This window comes from Phalaenopsis equestris, unplaced genomic scaffold, assembly GCF_001263595.1.
Source record: "Phalaenopsis equestris unplaced genomic scaffold, ASM126359v1 Scaffold000404, whole genome shotgun sequence".
Taxonomy (NCBI): Eukaryota; Viridiplantae; Streptophyta; class Magnoliopsida; order Asparagales; family Orchidaceae; genus Phalaenopsis; species Phalaenopsis equestris.
Window position 1 is genome coordinate 247,292 of NW_018164846.1, and position 18,042 is coordinate 265,333.

Here is an 18,042-nt window from a genome sequence, read left to right on the forward strand (position 1 = left end):
AATGGAGTAAGAGATGAAGTAGCATCATAACTTATATCAGCCCTCAAGAAGATATATCCCATTTTTTAACTTGATGGTCTACCTAAAAAACACCATAATTAATTTAAAAAAATTATAGTTATGGTATTTGATAACTTTATGAATGAACATGAAATTAATTATAAGGTATGCAACATACAATACATTATGGATACTGAAGTTCAAAGAAATTGAAAATATCTCCAAGTCTGCAACAACTGTTAAAGATCCAACTGCAACTTCTATTTTCCTATTAGTAGGATAGAGATTTTAAGTTTAAAAATTATTGGCAAGGTTTGTCGTATAATCAATGACCTCTGAATATAGGACTAAGAAAAAAGGAAAACTATATATGGCACTAAATATAAGAATTAAAAAATTGGATCATTTTGTGTAAGAGAGAAAGATCTGAATAACTTTTCTAAGGAATCGAGAAAACTGAATTTATCAATTTCTTGTAAGCTGAGCCCTTCTAACTCAAGTGGGCAGGCATATCATTTTTTTTTTTTTGTCTTTGTTTTCTCCATAGCCTTGCGCCTTTCCTTGGAGCTTCTAACATTTGTTTTAGATGTGTCATTTGTTTTTGTTGTAGCTACACTAGAGATTGTCTTTGAAATAAAATTTGTCTTTCTCTTAGAAAATATTGTGTGACAAAATATCCCTTAAAATTCAAAAGTTTTCACGGCAAATATCTCAAAGGTCAAACAACACTGACTTTCTTTCATCTTCAACTCATATGAAAGAGAATATAACACTCAGAGAACACTGTTTGAAATTTATATTCAAATTTAGTCAAATTCATTATTGAATCCTATCAAGAACTCAACAATTCTTTCACTCCACGGATTATTTGAGAATCACTGCATCCTCACAACATAACAACTAGAGATGCAGTGGTAATCTAACTCTAACCAATAAACATTCATGGCATTAAAATATTCAATAACAAGAAAATTGTCTTATGTGGTAGTTGTGAGCATTATCTTGATTTTGTGTGTAATATTTTTCATATTTGGGTAGGTTTTGTTTAACTATGGGTCTGTTTGGGACAGATGCAGGTATTTAAAGAATCAGTTGTGAAGCTGTTGTTTAAAAATCTACAGTGACTATTACAAAAAAAAAAATTGAAAAAGTTAGGCCGCAGTTTTATAGTAGCCACCACATGTAGCCATGTCTGATAAGAAATTGCAGTTTTCATATGCAGCTTTTTGAGAACATAGGTAAAATGTAATTTTGTCAAACAAAAAAAACTGCAATGCAACATCCCACCGCCGCCCTAAATGCACTGTATGTCTCAAAGTTTTTCTATGGTGAAGATGAACATAATGGCCTACTGATCTCCGAGTGCATAATATTTCAAAATCATGTTACGATCATGGAATCAATTTCTTCCCCAAGTAGAAACTTTGGGTTTTTAGAATCTAGAGATAGATTTACACAGTGTTCGATCTTTGCATTTCCTTTCAAAAAGGTCTTCACAGTTTGAGATCATTTAACATAATTTTTCTTGTTCAAGCAATAAGATGCTTGAAATCCCTAGTGTTCTCTCTTTGCTTGATTTTCTCCAATGGTCGATTCATTTGAAATGAAATCAATGAACCTAAACATAGAGAATAGAAAAAAAAAACAATAAAAGGAATAAGGTGTGAAGTAAGAAACCCCGACTTTATTAAAGGAGAACAATGTTTGAAAGGAAAATTCTAACATTGCTTTGATATCATATAAAAAATAAAACAATGAAAAAAAACTCTTAAGTGCTTTTGCTTTTTTTTGTAAGTGAGCGTAGATTTACACAGTGTTCGAATTGGACATAATTTACACTGTGTTTGATATTTTTCATTTCCATTAAAAAAAGGTCTTCACAGTTTGAGATCATTCAAGATTATTTTGCTTGTTCGGGTAATAAGATGCTTAAAATCCCTAGTGTTTTAGTTTTCTCCATTAATTATGGTCGATTAAGTTGAAATAAAATCAATATACACAGACATGATGAATAGAAAGAAATACAGTGAGAGGGTTGCGAATTAAGAATCTCTGACTTTAATAAGGAAAAACAATGTTTGGAAGGAAAATCCTAACATCACTTTGATATCATATAGAAAATAAAACAATGGAAAAAAACTTTTAAGCTTTTTTAGCTGCATTCCAAACTTCTTTTATGATGATAGCGAGTGCATGATTTTCAAAACAATGCTATGATCATGGAATCAATTTTTTCCCAAAAGTAGGAACTTTGGGTCATTAGGCTTTGAAGATAAATTCATAGTGGCCAATGTTTTCATTTCCTTTCAGAAAGCTCTTCAAATTTTGAGATTATTTAAGTTAACTTTTCTTGATCAAGCAATAAGATGCTTAAAATCTCTGGAGTTCTCCCTTTGTTTGGTTTTCCTCATTAATCATGTTCAATTGTTTGGACGTCAATATACCCAAGCATAGTGAATAAAAAGAGAATATGGTAAGTGGAATTTGATAAGAAGTTAGAAACTCTAAACTTAAATAAGTAAAACAAAGGATGGAAGAAAAACTGTCATACAGACAATAAAATAATGGAGAAAAACGCTTAATAAATTTTTTTATCTTCCTTTTTACAAGATGAGAGGCACATGCACATCTCTAAAAGACATTGCAAAATAAGAAAGAAAAAAAGGGGAAATTAAGTAGGGAACAACTATCATATAGGGAGCACACGGATTGCAATCTGAAGGCAGTAGAAGATTTAATCCAACGGTATCCGTGTGCCTTAAAAATTTTTACTGTGATTGGAGAGTGAGTGGGCCCCACTAAAAAAGGTGGGGAGAGAAAGAAATTCAGCAAGCTCCATCTAGTAGCTTAATTAATTAGGGGAAAAAGTAAAACAATTATGGTGTGGAAAAATAGTATTTCCCTGAACAGCATGAATGGCAATTACAAAAGATATTGAAGATGTGTTGAAATTTATCTTCTTGCTTTGGGTGGATTATTTAATTTGCACCTAATGGAAATTTCTTTATTTCCCTATCTTCAAGCAGCTTGGCAGCAAAATGAGCAACAAAAACAACAATAAGCCTTTTCCCACTGAGTGGGGCCGGCTGCATGAATCCTATGACAGCGTGAATAAAATTTACAAAAGATATGAAAATGTGTTGAATCGTTTCTAGTTGCATTACGTAAATGATTTGATCTGCACCCAATGTAAATTTCTGTATTTCCCTACCTTCAAAAACATGGCAAGTTCAGAATCTGGAGATGGGGCGGGCCCTTATTAACTTGAGCAAGGAAGATGAAAAAGCATTAATACGGGCATTAATTTCCTTGGATCTCAGTCTTGCATGCTAATCTATGATGATGCTCAAAACAAGCCTAACATGGCTAGTGCCACGAATATGTTTTGAGCCTAACATGGCTAGTGCCACGAATAAGATACAACTTCTAAGACAAGGTTAGGTCACATGAAAATGTTATCCTATTTTATTGGCGCAATTTTTAAGTTTTCATGAAAATCACCAAAACAAAGCAAGAGCATAAGGTAGAACTTCAGTGCTTGTAAATAAAAAAACTCAATATTGATAAACTATATATTCAATAATCTGGGCCAGCTCGATCAATTACCCGGAGTGTTCTGAATTCTTGCCATAAGTAGCATTGGCAAATCCAGTACTAAGGTTGGGCAGTAATATAAAAAACAGCTTGAATTTTAGAGAAAGAGATTGATATCAAACAAAAATGCACCAAAAAAGCATGAAATGGCTAAACGACACGCATTAGGTGTTGCAAAGCACGAGCGGCTTACGCAAGTGTACGTGGCATATCAGTAGTACTGTGATAGGAGTTTGGTTGTCAAGCAAACAAGGAACAAAATGAATTTGATTAAAAAAAGTTCTAGCCTATAAATGTCGATCCTAGTCTGAAAAGTTGATTTACAAGTTCAATTTTAAACCTATCCGCAAGTTATGAAAAGTACGTCTATCCTAACAAGCAAAAAGATTCTTTTTTCAAATGAGGCATTGAGAATTTTCCCTTCTTAATTGATCAAGTGATGAATAGAACTAAGGCTTAGATTCAACAATAGTGTCAATCATGAGAAAAAATCTTTCTTATCCCCTTCCGGTAGTCTAAAGAAGATTAGCAATCTTAAGTTTAATTCGCTAAAACTCTTGATCTGCTCAAAAGAAATTGACTCTTAGAAGATTGCATAAATCCATTGGCAATATCCCTATTCCAATGAGTTCACGTTGTTAACTCTTTTTGTTCCATACAGAATCCTTTCGGATATCATATTCACAAAAGGTTTAAACAATCAACTAGTCAAGCATAAAGTGAATTAAGTTTTCAAGTTAACAAAACACTTTTAAATTCAAATCAAAACCCAAAAAATCTCAAATCCTTTGTCATATTCATTCACCATCTTAATTAAAGAGAAAACAAGAAGACTGCTCACTATTTATGAGAAATCTCATCAAAGCAAACTTATTTTTATGCATAAACATCAAAATTAAAGTATTTACAAAAAAATTCTAAATAAAATACAATGTAAACACACTTATCTCATTCACAAACAAGTAGTTTGAGAATATTACTAACAACAAACAGTCAACTCTCTCAGTCCTCCCAATCTCTCTATTTTCCTCTCTTCTAATCTCTTTGCAAAAGCTTTAGTCTTTTCCTCCAATTCCTCTCTCAAAATGACATAAGAAAAATAATGAAAAGCCTTTAAATTTTTGTATTCATCCAATTTATATCTTCTACATAATGAAACAAAGTTTGAACTGCAAAAACTGTCAAATTTTAGGTACAGGCGTCAGGGAGGCCACATGCGGTGCTGGAGCGCAACCATTTCTCCTTCTGCAGCGCCTAGGCGCCGTTCTTAGCTCTTCAGGTCCAGTGTTGGGTTTCCAATCGGACTCTCTTCACCTAACCATTGGTTTCTCTTATACATCTCCAACTAGGCGGCCTAAAAATTAGCAATCTGATCAAATTGACTTTTATTTTGCCCATCCATTTGGGACACCCTGTCCACCAAATCATACACATTTGTGTGTATAATCGAAGTATCATCTTCAAGCATACCCAGACTGCTATAGAAGCCATAGAAATTGATGGTCAAGCTCTAGAAGAAGAAGGCCTAGCAATGCTTTCGCCCTGCTCAAACAATGTGGTAGAGGTACGATTATAAACATCGATGCTACGTTTCCCAATCTCCTTAATGGGGGGACAATAACTCCTACCACCTCTCGTACTTCACCCCATCCTCGACACACAAAGCGAACAAGAGAGATGGCCCAATCCAATAGTAGACCCCAACCTCATCATACTTTTAACAAATTGTAAACTATTTCTCCAACATCAATTATATGTTCCTTCTAAATACAAAAGTTGAGCCGTCCTCTAATCAGCAATATCAATAGCACCAAAAGGGCAAACATTTACTATAATAAATGGTCCTAACCACCTGGATTTAAGTTTTCCTGAAAATAATTTCAATCGTGTATTATATAATAAAACCTCTTGTCCAGACTCGAAATCCTTTATAACAATCTTTTGATCATGTCATTTCTTCATATTTTCCTTATAAATTCTGGCATTTTCAAAAGCTTCTTCTTTAATTTCCTCAGGTTCATTTAATTGTAATAGATATTTTTCAGCGGCACTTTTCAGATTATAATTAAACTTCTTAACTGTCGAAAATGTCTTATATTTCAGTTCAACTGGCAAATGACAAGTTTTACTAAATATGTCTTTATGCAGACATTCATATCGATGTTTTAGAAGCTATCCTATAAGCTCATAAAGCATCATCAAGTCTTAAAGCTAAATATTTCCTATTAGGGTTGAGAGTCTTTTCTCTTGATCTCCCTATTGAATACCTCCTCTAAACCATTTGTTTGTTATGATTAGTTTCATACTTTCCATCTAATGTCTAAATCTTTTTATTTCTAAAGCGACTCCCCCGTCACTAATTATTACCTTAAGTGATTCATATCTGCAAAATATATTCGTCTTCAAAAATTTGGATAAGCTTTGAGCCTCACAATTGGAGAGAGTTGTTGCTTCTATCCACTTTGAGCCATAATTCACAGTTACCAAAATATAAATATTTCCTATTGAAGGTATAAATGGACCCATGAAATCAAAATCTGAAACAACAAAAATTTCAATTTCCAATGTATAGTCCAAGAGCATTTCAACTTTCTTAGATACATTTCCTACTCTTTAATATCTACAACAAGTCTTACTATAATCATTTACATCCCTAAATAGAGTAAGTCAATAAAATCATGATTGTAAAATCTTAAAAACTGTTTTATAAACCCCAAAATGCTCTCCAAATTCCAAGTCATGGCATTTTTTAATCACATCCTAGGTCTCTTCTAGGGGTAAACACCTCCTAATCACCTAATTTTTACACTTCCTATATAGGTAAGGGTTATCCCAAAAGTATTATCTAACACCATGAACAAACTTCTTCATCTGGTGATATGGCAAATCAAATAATAAAATATCGCTAACTATAAAGTTCATAATATATGCATATCACGGGACACTCAAATCAAAAACAATGAAGAATTGCTCATCAAGAACTTTTCATTAATTTCATCATCAAAGTCAGAAAAATTTTCATGATCAAGCCAATATAAGTGGTCCGCTATTTGATTTTCATAGCTCTTCCTATCCACCACTTTGATATCAAATTCTTGCACTAATAAGACACATCTAATCAATCGTGCTTTAGTTTCTTTTTCAAAAATCAGATATTGAATTGCTAAATGATCGGTATAAAAAGTGCATTTAGTTCCAATCAAATAGGGCATAAACTTGTCAAAAATATATACTATAGCTAATAATTCTTTTTCAGTAGTAGTGTAATTAAATTCAGCTCCGTTAAGGGTCTTATTGGCATAGTACATAGCTCTAAACACCTTATCTCTCCTCTGGCCTAACATCGCCCCTATAACATAGTCACTAGCATCGCAAATTGATTCAAAAAGGCTCTCCCAATCAAGTGAAACATAATAAGTGCAGCGACTAATTTTTCTATTAAAGTATAGAAGGCAGTTAGACATTTCTGGTCAAATTCAAATGAGACATCTTTTTCTAGTAAGTGATAGGGGTATGGTAATTTTAGAAAAAACCTTGATACATCACTTCTAGAACCTAGCATGACCCAAAAAACTCCTAACTCCGCTCACAAAAGGGGGTGCGGGCAGTTTCTCAATAACATGTATCTTTGCTAGACCTGCCTCCATACCCCTCTCAAAAATTTTATGGCCCAAAACAATGCCCCTCGAAAACTATAAATTGACATTTTTCCCAATTTAAAACTAGGTTGGTCTCCTCACATTTTCTCAAAACCCTGACAATGTGACCTGAGCAAGAATCGAACGAAGGGCAAAAAACAGAGAAATCATCCATAAAAACTTTAATCTTTTTTTCAATTAGATCGCAGAAAATAGACATCATGCAGCACTAAAAAATGGTAAGTGCATTACACAGTTCAAAATACATTCTCCTAAAAGCAAAGGTCTCATAAGGGCTCGTAAATGTGGTTTCATCATGATCTTTTGGAGCTATAGAAATCTAATGGTACCCTGAAAATCCGTATAAAAAGTAGAAAAATATGTGGTCAGCTATCCTATCCAACATCTGGTAAAAAAATGTAATGAAAAATGATTTTTCCTAGTGGTTCAGTTTAATTTTCTACAGCCAATGCAGATTTGCCACCTAGTAACATGCCTAGTAGGTATTAATTCATTTTGTTTATTCACTACAACAGTCAGTACCCCTTTTTAGGTACACAATAGATAGGGTTAACTCATACACTATCTAAAATGGGATAGATAATGTTTGTATCTAACCACTTCACTATCTTTTTTTATAACTTCTTTCATAACAGGGTTGAGTCTTTTCTGAGGGTCTTTTGTATGTTTATGATTTTTTTCCATAAGAATCCTATGCATGCATATTGAAGGATCGATCTCCTTAATGTCTACTAAAGTCCATCCCAAAGCTTTCTTAAAACTCCTCAAAACTCTCATCAATTTCTCCTCTTGTAAGCTGCTGAGTTCTGAGGATATGATAACCGGCAAAATGGATGACTTCCCGAAGAAAGTATACTTCAAATATTTAGGAAGGATTTTCATCTCTAATTCAAGCAGTTCTTCTATGAAAGGGACTAAAGGTATAGAGTAACCAGTGGTGTCCAATAGTTCAAACATCTCCCTATATATCCTCGGATGGGCCTCTAAAAATAGAGTTGATTCTTCCTTAGAGTCATATATATCATCCTCAATCAAGCTCTGCTCTACTGGATCAACTTCATAAATCTTCTAAAATTGGCTTCTACTAGGTCGATCCACTAAATTCAACCTAAAACAGGAATCCTTATTTGATTCATAAGGGAAATTCATAAATTTAAAACGTTAAAAGTTATTTCCTAATCATTTACATAGTCAACTCCCCCTTCTACACATCAATCATCGCCCTACCAGTGACTAGGAAAGATCCACCTATGACGATGGCTATCTCTTTATTCTCCCTTATATCTAAAATAATAAATTCAGCCTCAAAGATAAACTTATCCATCTTAACTAGAACATCCTCTATAACCCCCCTAGGATATGTAAGAGATAGGTCAGCAAGCTGAAGAATTACAGTGGTAGGTTGGATTTCTTTTAATCCTAACCTCTTAAAGATCGACAGGGGCATAAGCTTGATGCTAGCACATAAGTAACGTAAGGCCTTCCCAAAAAATCTCTCCTATAACACAGAGTGGTGAAACTCCTGGGTTTCTGAGGGAGCTTTTTCTGTATGATAATACTACACTCCTTGTTAAGTGATACAGTCTCAAAGTCTCCTGGCTTCCTCTTCTTATTCATGATATCTTTCATAAACTTCACATAGCTAGGCCTCTGCTCTAAAGCCTCGAAAAAAGGGATGTTGATAGCCAAATTCTTAAGCACTTCCAAAAATCGAAAAAATTATTGATCTAATTTTTGTTTTTTGACATCTCCGTGGAAATAGTGGGTGTCGTATTTCTAAGTCCTTCCTAAGGGGTGAGGCTAGTATTCCTAAGTCCTTTAAAGAGTTTTCAATAAATCTTTTAGGCTCGGGAATTTCTTCTACCACTCCAGGCTCCTTTCTCGCTACTTCCTCTAATTCTCTTCCACTTTTCAATTTAATGGTTTTGACATGTTTGTTACTCTTCTCCTTAGAATTAATTTCAACGTTACTGGGAAGAGATCCTTGAGTTCTATTACTAAGATAATTTATCATTTGACCCAATTGGTTTTCTAAGCTCCTTATGGCTGCAGCTTGACTCTGCAGTTGCTTCCCCATCTGCAACATAGCTTCCTCCAAAGTCAAATTCTTTTACTTAAACTGTTGATTCGGGTTAAAGCCAAGTGAGTAAGGAGATCTTGAGTTGGTACTACCCTGATTATTCCAATTTCCCAAAAAATTTGTTTTATTATAACCGCACTGTTGGTTCCCTACCCCTTGATTATTATTCCAATTAAAATTATGGTGACTCTTCAAACCAGGATTTTGAGTATTGAAATAAGGGTTGTTAAACCTATTGTTGATGACACTTATGATCTATATAGGCAAAACACTACGATCCACCATTTGTCCATATGAATTTTCCTCTGATTGTTGGGTCCTTGTGGTTGATTCAAGGTTAATTCATCTAACTTCCTAGAGATATCCGCCACGTAGAAAGTCAAATAGATAAAAGGTTTGTGTTATGTACGTTGGCCACCTTCCTAGGGTTCACTCGATTAGAAGATCATTGAAAATTATTTGTTATCATCTCCTCGATCAAAGAATAAGCCTCATGAAAGGCTTTGACATAAGGGAACCACCTGCAGGAGCGTCTATGATCAACCTAAGAGATCCTACTAACTCATTGTAGAAAGTCTGAATAATCAAATGGTCTAGTAATACGTGGTGGAGACACTTCCTAAGGAGTTCCTTAAACCTTTCTCATTCTTCATAAATATATTCACATTCATGCTGGCGAAAAGAAGTAATGTCATTTCTAAGTTTGGCGATTTTTGAAGATGGAAAGAACTTCGCTAGAAAGTTCTGGGTCAAGTCATTCCAAGTCCAACTAGATCCAGGAGCTAAGAAATTCAACCACATTTTTGCTTTATGCCTCAAGGAGAAAAGGAAATGTCTTAGCCTCACGGCGTCGATGGAAACACCGTTATAGTGAAATGTGGGTCAAAGTTCTAAAAAACTCAATAAATGGATATTGGGGTCTTTTGAAGATGTCCTCCAAATTGATTGTTCTGCACAATTTTGGATGATAGTAGGCTTCAGTTCAAGGAGAAAGTAAAATTTCTTAGCCTCACGACGTCATTTGAGACACCGTTATAGCAGAATGTGGCGTAGAGTTCTAAAAAACTTGTTAAATGGAGATTAGGGTCTTTCAAAGGTATCCCCCAAACTGATTGTTCTGCATAATTTGGATGATGGTAGTCTTTAGTTTGAAGGTATTGGCTTCTACAGTAGGGATGTGGATACTAAGATGGATCTCAATTGTCGTAGGATTGGCATAGTCTTTTAAGGATCGACGCTTGTTGTTCTGATTATGGGTTTCAGTAATGTTATCGGGTATGTCAATCATTTCTCGTGAAATTGCAGTCTTTTAAGTTTCCAGAATCTTTTAACGGTTCTCTCTAACTCATAATTGTAGGGTTCAAATCTTGAAGGTCCTAAACTACACATATACTAAGTAGGCTCAACTAGCAAGGAACCTCTAAGCTAAAGAAAATAATAGGCAATTCAAATAAAGCTACAAAAGCAAAATAAACTATTAAATCAAGAACAAGTAAACAAGAAGTACTATGCAGGGATTAAAAGTAAGAGACAGGGTGTTTTTGGATTTCGCAAATAAAGACAGAAAAATAAAGAAACAGGAAACAATGACACTACAATTTTCAAATCTAAGAACTAAAAGTTTAACAAAAATTTTCTAATTTAAATAAACCATCGTTCCCCGGCAACAGTACCAAAAACATGACACGTACCAGGTGCTGCAAAGCACGGGCGGCTCACGCAAGTGTACTAGTCGTATCAGTAGTACTGGGATTGAAGATCAGTTGCCAATCCCACAGAAAACGAGATGAATTTAATTAAAAAAATTCTAGCCTATAAATGTCAATCATAGCTTGAAATGTTGAATTGCAAATTCAAATTTAAACCTATCCAAACGTTATGAAAAACACGTCTATCCTAATAAGTAAAAAGATTCTTTTATCAAATCAGGGGTTAGAGAATTTTCCCTCTCTAATTGATAAAGTGATGAATATAACTAAGGATTAGATTCAACAATAGTATCAATCAAAAGAAAAATTGTTCATTATGCACTTTCGATGATCTAAAAAAGATTAGCGGTCTTTAATTTAGTTCCCTAAAACTCTTGATCTGCTCAAAGGAAAATGACTCCTAGAAGATTGCAAAAATCCATTGGCAATAACCTTATTCCAATGAGTTCATGTTGTTAACTCTTTTTGCTCCATATAGAATCCTCTCGGATATCAATATTTAAAAAAGGTTTTAACAATCAAATGGCTAAGTAGAAAGTAAATTAAGTTCTCAAGTTAAAACAACACTAATAAATTCAATCTCAAAACTTTTGTCCTATCCTTTCACAATCTCAATTAAAAAAAGAAACAAGAAGACTACTCACAATTCATGACAAATCTCATCAAAACAAACTTACTGTTATGCATAAACATCAAAATCAGAGTGTTTACAAAGAAGTTCTAAAGAAAATACAATGTAAACACACATATCTCCTTAACAAACAAGTAGTTTGAGGATATGTCACTAATAGCAAACACTCAACTCTCTCAATCCTCCTAATCTCTCTTTTTTCCTCTCTTCTAATCTCTCTGCAAAAGCTTTGGACTTTTCCTCCAATTCCTCCCTCAAATGATGGAAGAAAAATGATAAAAAGCCCTTAAATTTCCATATTCATCCAATTTATATCTTCTCCATAATGAACCAAAGTTTGAACTGCACAAACTATCAAAATTCGTGTACTGGCGCCAAGGCGCCCATATGTGGCATTGGGGGGCTACTATTTGTCCTTCTACAACTCCTAGACGCTAGTGTCGCGGCGTATAGGCGTTGCTCTTCTGGCGCCCCAACGTCGGGTTTCCAAGCTCTCAGGAAATCTTCCCCAATTCAGGCGCCTAGGCGCTGCCCCCAGCACTCCAGGTCCAACACCGAGTTTCCAAGCTTTATGTCTGTGCACTCCAAGGGACTGGTTCTGCCGACTAGGCGTTGAACACCACTTTGCTCATTTTCCCTCGTTTTGATTCCTGACTCGCTCCTTCCATCTGTTACCTACATTTTATCCAAAATACCTTCCAAAAACAAAACATAAACATAAAAAATGCAACATCTGGAAAATAAATAAGCACATTTTACAACCATATCACTAAACTATCAAATTTTCAATTATGATGAAGGTATAACTTTAAAATCCAACAACAATGGTTAAAAGACCCTGGAATAATTTTTTAAAAAAAAAAGGTAATTGTAATGAAATATGTATAATGTATCCAATGCCTGCACGTGCAGTAAAATCTTAAGTTACATGAAGAAGCCCAAACTTCAGGACATGTGCAAAAATTTGGCACAAGCTGAAGATTATCTTAAACAAATTATACAACATGATTTTACTAGCAAATTTCTAGCTTGCATTAACTTTAAAGCAGAACCCTCGCACGTCTAAGGTCATATGAGAAGCCATAATTGAGTTGTGAATGGAGACCAAAATATAAGTGTGTTGGAAAATAGGACAACGGAAGTTTCCCCTAGATCGCATTAAGACACAGAAATGCTGATTCATCTTCCAAACAGAACATACGACATTGATCAAATGTGGGTCATGCATATTTCTCTAAAATATTGACACAGTAGCAAAGGTGGGACTTAAATAACAAGTTATAACGTATCAGTTCAGAGTTTATCATCCTAAGAAAGAAAAAAAAAGATTACCACCAAAAATTCTCAAAAATGATTTCACTCGAGTTGACAAAACAATGGCAAAGTGGATCTGCAGATGTCCCTGCATCCAAAAGTATATTGCATTTCCTCTTACTGAAAATTGCAAGATGTAATTTAAATGTTAAAAGGTTATATAATATTTTTAAAAAATAAATAAAAATGAATGATGATACAAAATATAGCAAGTAAACCAAACTTTAATGTTAGGAGGAAATGTAACAATAACCTTTCAAATAGCATTCAGTGAAGTGGCATAATGTTGGATAACAAAAGAATGACAGAACAACGAACAACACCTAATTTAAACAAGTTCATGTCTCAAGAATGCAGCCGGCAAGTGTATTACCTCCAGATTACACGCTGACTAGATCCATAGCTTGCCCACCATACTGCACTTGACGGGGAGTAGGTCATAATAGACAAGCCAAATCCTCTGTACAAGCCCCGAAATCCATCCATCTTGATGATTTTTCGAGCCACATCTAGTCCACCATTATAACGTGTGTGACCGGAATATCCTTGTACCATCAACTTCTGGCTAATCTAACAGAAGAAGACTTTATTTATATATCCATTAAGATTTAAAATTTTATGTTTACTTTAATTGGTATTGCACTGTTAATTCTAATGCTATTCCACTGAATTTCTTCACAAACATATCACTTATAATTGACAACAACAATCAACAGAGCACTGAACTATGACAACATGGATCACAACTAACTTGAACCAAGAAAGAAATTTTATAGAACACCTTTAAAGGGTAGAAAACATAGCAGCATTTTTAAATAGTAAATCACTAAATGATTTGTACAAGGCGATCCTTCTAAAGAAGGTCATCAGAGGGACATCACGTGAAAAAAAGAATCTAATATGCATCATGGTGTAAGGTAACAAAATATCCCATTAGTGCCTAATGATAAGGATTTGAAAAAGTAACATAAAGAGCACAATATCAAGCATTTTTTATTTATCACAATTGGTTTTCTACTGGATTTGTTCTTACTAAGCGCAATGATAACTTCAATGGAAGGCTTTCCTACTTAGACACCATAAGACCCACTAGAAGCAATAATAAATTCCAGAACTAAGGGCTACTTTGAGAAGCCGGTACAGCTCCTTTACGTTACAGAGAATGCCAATAACAATTGACTCAAATTTTTCTTAACAATACAGAAGCACAAATCTTTCATAAAATATTATATTGTATTGCATATTCCTTAATCCTGACTTCTAAGCAAGTTTCAACCGAAACAATGTGCCAATGATAGCTAGCTATCCAATACAGCTTTGGAAATAATAAATTAATAAGTGAAACTAAGTTTTTAAAAAAAAATCAAAGACTTCAAGTGCAATACCAAACAAAAAAAGCTGATCATTGAATTAAAATCTTAAGGAAAAAAAGAACAAAAAATGTTTAATAATTCAAAGCAATATAGTCACAGTCACTACACCCATTGTAAATGGAAGAGCATATTTTCCTATAATATAAATTATAACTGAGGGTTGACCATATCATTTTAGTGGCATATACGATAAATTTTACATAGTACAAAAGACATAAATAACAGGATCTATAATATTGAGTTCCGCAATACCTATCATGTCAAGACAATGTGAGCGCATGTTGCATTTTATTAAAGCTTCTAGAGCAATTAAAACATAATTACCAGATATAAATTTTGACATGTATCTCTGTTCATGTGTCTTGGCAATAATTAGAGAACAAAATCTTACCCTAGATACTTTGAAGCATAGAGTTTAAGTCATATAGCATGACATTAAAGTAAAACTTACAATTTGCTAGTCAAATGTGGATCATCCATGTTTGTGAAAATTATTTGCAGAGCCTTAGAGGGTAAGTGATAAGAGATAGCACATCAAACTACAATTTCATTTCTTACAAAACTTAATACATGATTCCCACCAAATAGACGAAATTCTCCAACTTGATGAAGTCACATAGTAGAAAACATGTATCGATAAACACATGATAAACTCATCCCAACGTAATGAACAATTTATTTGTCAACTTAATGGACAATTTATTTGTCCTACACTACATCATGAACATTTTTCAACCAGCATATATGAAGAGAACCAATTAATGCAACATCACAATTAAAAAAGAAAATGGAGAAAATCATATAAATCCAATGAATATATAATACTTAGGTTTTATGTCGTACCACATCAATGGGAACAAATACAGCTTGAGCCGATACAGATGCTGCCATTCCACCAAGGCCATTTGCTATAGCAGCCTGCACTGGTTCAGAAATCTTGAATGGCTCCAACATTTTTATAGCAGCCACCTTTGTGATCTCCAAAGATGAAAGGAAGATTATCCTAGCAGGAATAGCACCTGTAATAACGGTACCAAATCCCCTATATAGGCCAGGTATGCCATCAACTTTTACAATATTTTTCAAAACATCTAATGCATTCTTATGAGCTGTATCTTTTGAAGCAACCTGAATCCTGGTCTTTATAACAGATACTGGATACAAGGCCACAGTAACACCCGTAAAGAGACCAGCTCCTACCACAAACAACTTAGTTTTGTCAAGCCTGTTGAGATTTGTCAGAACATAATAGTAATATATCAGACAATTTGGTAAACATAGTTACAATATATGTTCTGGAATAATGGGAACATTTAACATAAGAGTTAGATGGACGACACTTCTCCTTTCCTTTGATTGTTTAAAATTGATAGTAAAAACATAAACAATGCACCAGCAATTACAGGCAGAAAAAGAGGTAGTTTTGGTGTTTTTCTCCACCTATACATACATTGATAAAATGCCAAGACAAACAACAAAAAGAAGCATCATCCAATTAGGATTAAATAATGCTGTAAATCAGGAATATATCAATTTTTGCCATTTGTTTGCTTATTTCAGAAATTCCAGTGACCAATCTAAGAAAGTGCACTTTGCTATTAATTTTTTTCAGGCAACCTGCCTTCTACTTGCCTGAGCGAGACAGCCAAATAAGTGGATATTAGAGCACATATTCAGGCATTAATTCACAACTCTAAAACCATCCTACAGAAAAACCATTGGCAGCATGGAATGCAAAATCCCACAATCATTAGATCAAAGAACTACTGCCAGCTGCTATAGTTTGATGGACGGCATTGAATAATATATATGCATATCAATAGCAGTAGCAGTTAGAAGATAGCTCATGCAAATGAGCAGAACTGCCGCAATATGACAAGTGTGACGGAGGCTTTTAAATGTTAATCACGCTATGGTATCCCAAATGCCGATCTAACATAGACATAAGCACCCCGCTATTCCAAATCAAGCAGCTATTATATCCAAATAACTGCACCAGTGAGGGAAGGGATCATAATGAATAATTGCAACTGTTCTCATTATAAATTTACCAAATAAAGCAGTAGCAAAAAGACACCTTTTAAAGAAGAAAATGCAATTGATAAATAAGTAAGCCCAATTGTTTGAGAAGACTGGCACAAACAAACATATCTCGCAAAAGTAAAAGATGAAAAAAAAAATAACAAAAAATATGAGGAACCAAAAAATAAAAAAAAGGAATCCGGGGAAGCTCGAAACCCTAGCTTTTAAGGTCAAACTCCGATAAGGAAATGGAATGCCGAATAAAGAAGGGATATATCCTAGCTTACTTGTCCCAATTGATCTCCTTCTGATCGAAGGACGCCATGTTCACCCTCGAATCCAGGTTTCCAATCCGAAGAGCAAAAGCCTGATAAGATGAGAGATCCCCCAACTTTCGACGCCAACGCCACCAGGAACAAGAGAATATTCAGGAGCAAAACGAAAGCTACAAGAGAGTCGATTCGATGAGGATAAGAATCCTCCAATCACAACATGCGGCTGGGGCGGCTCGGAAAATGGAAGCCTGCTTCCGTGGAGCGCAAGAAAACTGAGGAAGGGGCGACTTCTTTGCTAAAGCTTCGTGAATGGCGACCGAACACTACCAGAAGATCGTTTCTGCATTTGAGCATTTAAGATTATGAGGAACTCTTAAAACCTATGCATCATCATTTCAAAAATAAAAATAAGAAAATTAAATTGAACATTTTTTTGGAAGGTTTGCACGTATACCTCTCAATTCTTATATATTTACTTATCTTAACACCCCTACTTCAATTTTTACATATGATACCTCCTTACTTATACATGAAACAAATACCCCAGATATATATATAAATACTAGCCTTTCTTAAAAAATTAGCCGGTTTTTTGGCAATGTGTTTTAGACATATTATAGTATTTATAAATATTCATTTATTTCATAATTTTTTAAGTTATTAAACTAATGATAATGGAAGTTAAATGACATTTAAAAAACTTATAGGGCATGTATCAAGTAAAAATTATATCATCTATTACCTTTTCAAATGTTGAAGCTAATCCATAGAGAAGAGTTAGAGCAGAGAATGAAGTAAAGTTTTTTAGGGGCCCACATGGGCTGCCATATTAATTTTATTTGTCATAACATCATTGATAATGATGGTGACTTTAAGAAAGGTTAATCAATTCAATAAATTTGTTTAACGGCGGCACATAAATTAGTAATATTTTACCATAAATTAGCAATATAGCAGAGACCTTTAACAAAATCCTCATACAGCTACAATCAAGAAAGTTCTTGCTACTATTAAAGAAGAAGAAGGACATAAAAGAAATTAGTAAAAGCTATTTGAGTATTAAACAACCAAGTCATTAAGGTTGAATTTATTTGCTTATGGAGACGGCTAATCTCACCGTGCGTAACTCTTAGTTAATAAATAAGGATGATAGTAGAGCTATAAATTTAGCCCCAAGAAATTGATAAAAAGGATATTCAAATTTTGGCTCGGTTCAAGATTGGATTGAAATAAAAGAGCTCAGCTATGAGCCGAAATTTTGGATTGAATTTTTCTCAAACTGATTTCAAGTCATACCTGGATTTGCTTGAACTACTCTAAATCGGCTCGTAATATTTTTTATTTATAAAAAACTATATATATATATATATATATATATATATATA

At 34.1% G+C, this 18,042-nt stretch overlaps 1 protein-coding gene across 1 annotated transcript in view; it reads right to left on the bottom strand.

The window, feature by feature from the left end:
• The window catches only part of LOC110026941 (solute carrier family 25 member 44), a 34,349-nt gene extending 17,276 nt beyond the window's left edge, over positions 1-17,073 (bottom strand). Inside the window, exons 1-3 of the mRNA XM_020728175.1 lie at positions 16,670-17,073; positions 15,204-15,585; positions 13,361-13,557 (exon numbers count right to left, since the gene is read on the bottom strand). Coding sequence (XP_020583834.1) covers positions 13,361-13,557; positions 15,204-15,585; positions 16,670-16,707 — 617 coding nt within the window. The 5' untranslated portion in view covers positions 16,708-17,073. The remainder of the gene's footprint in view (positions 1-13,360; positions 13,558-15,203; positions 15,586-16,669) is intronic.
• Between the last annotated feature and the right edge of the window lie 969 nt (positions 17,074-18,042).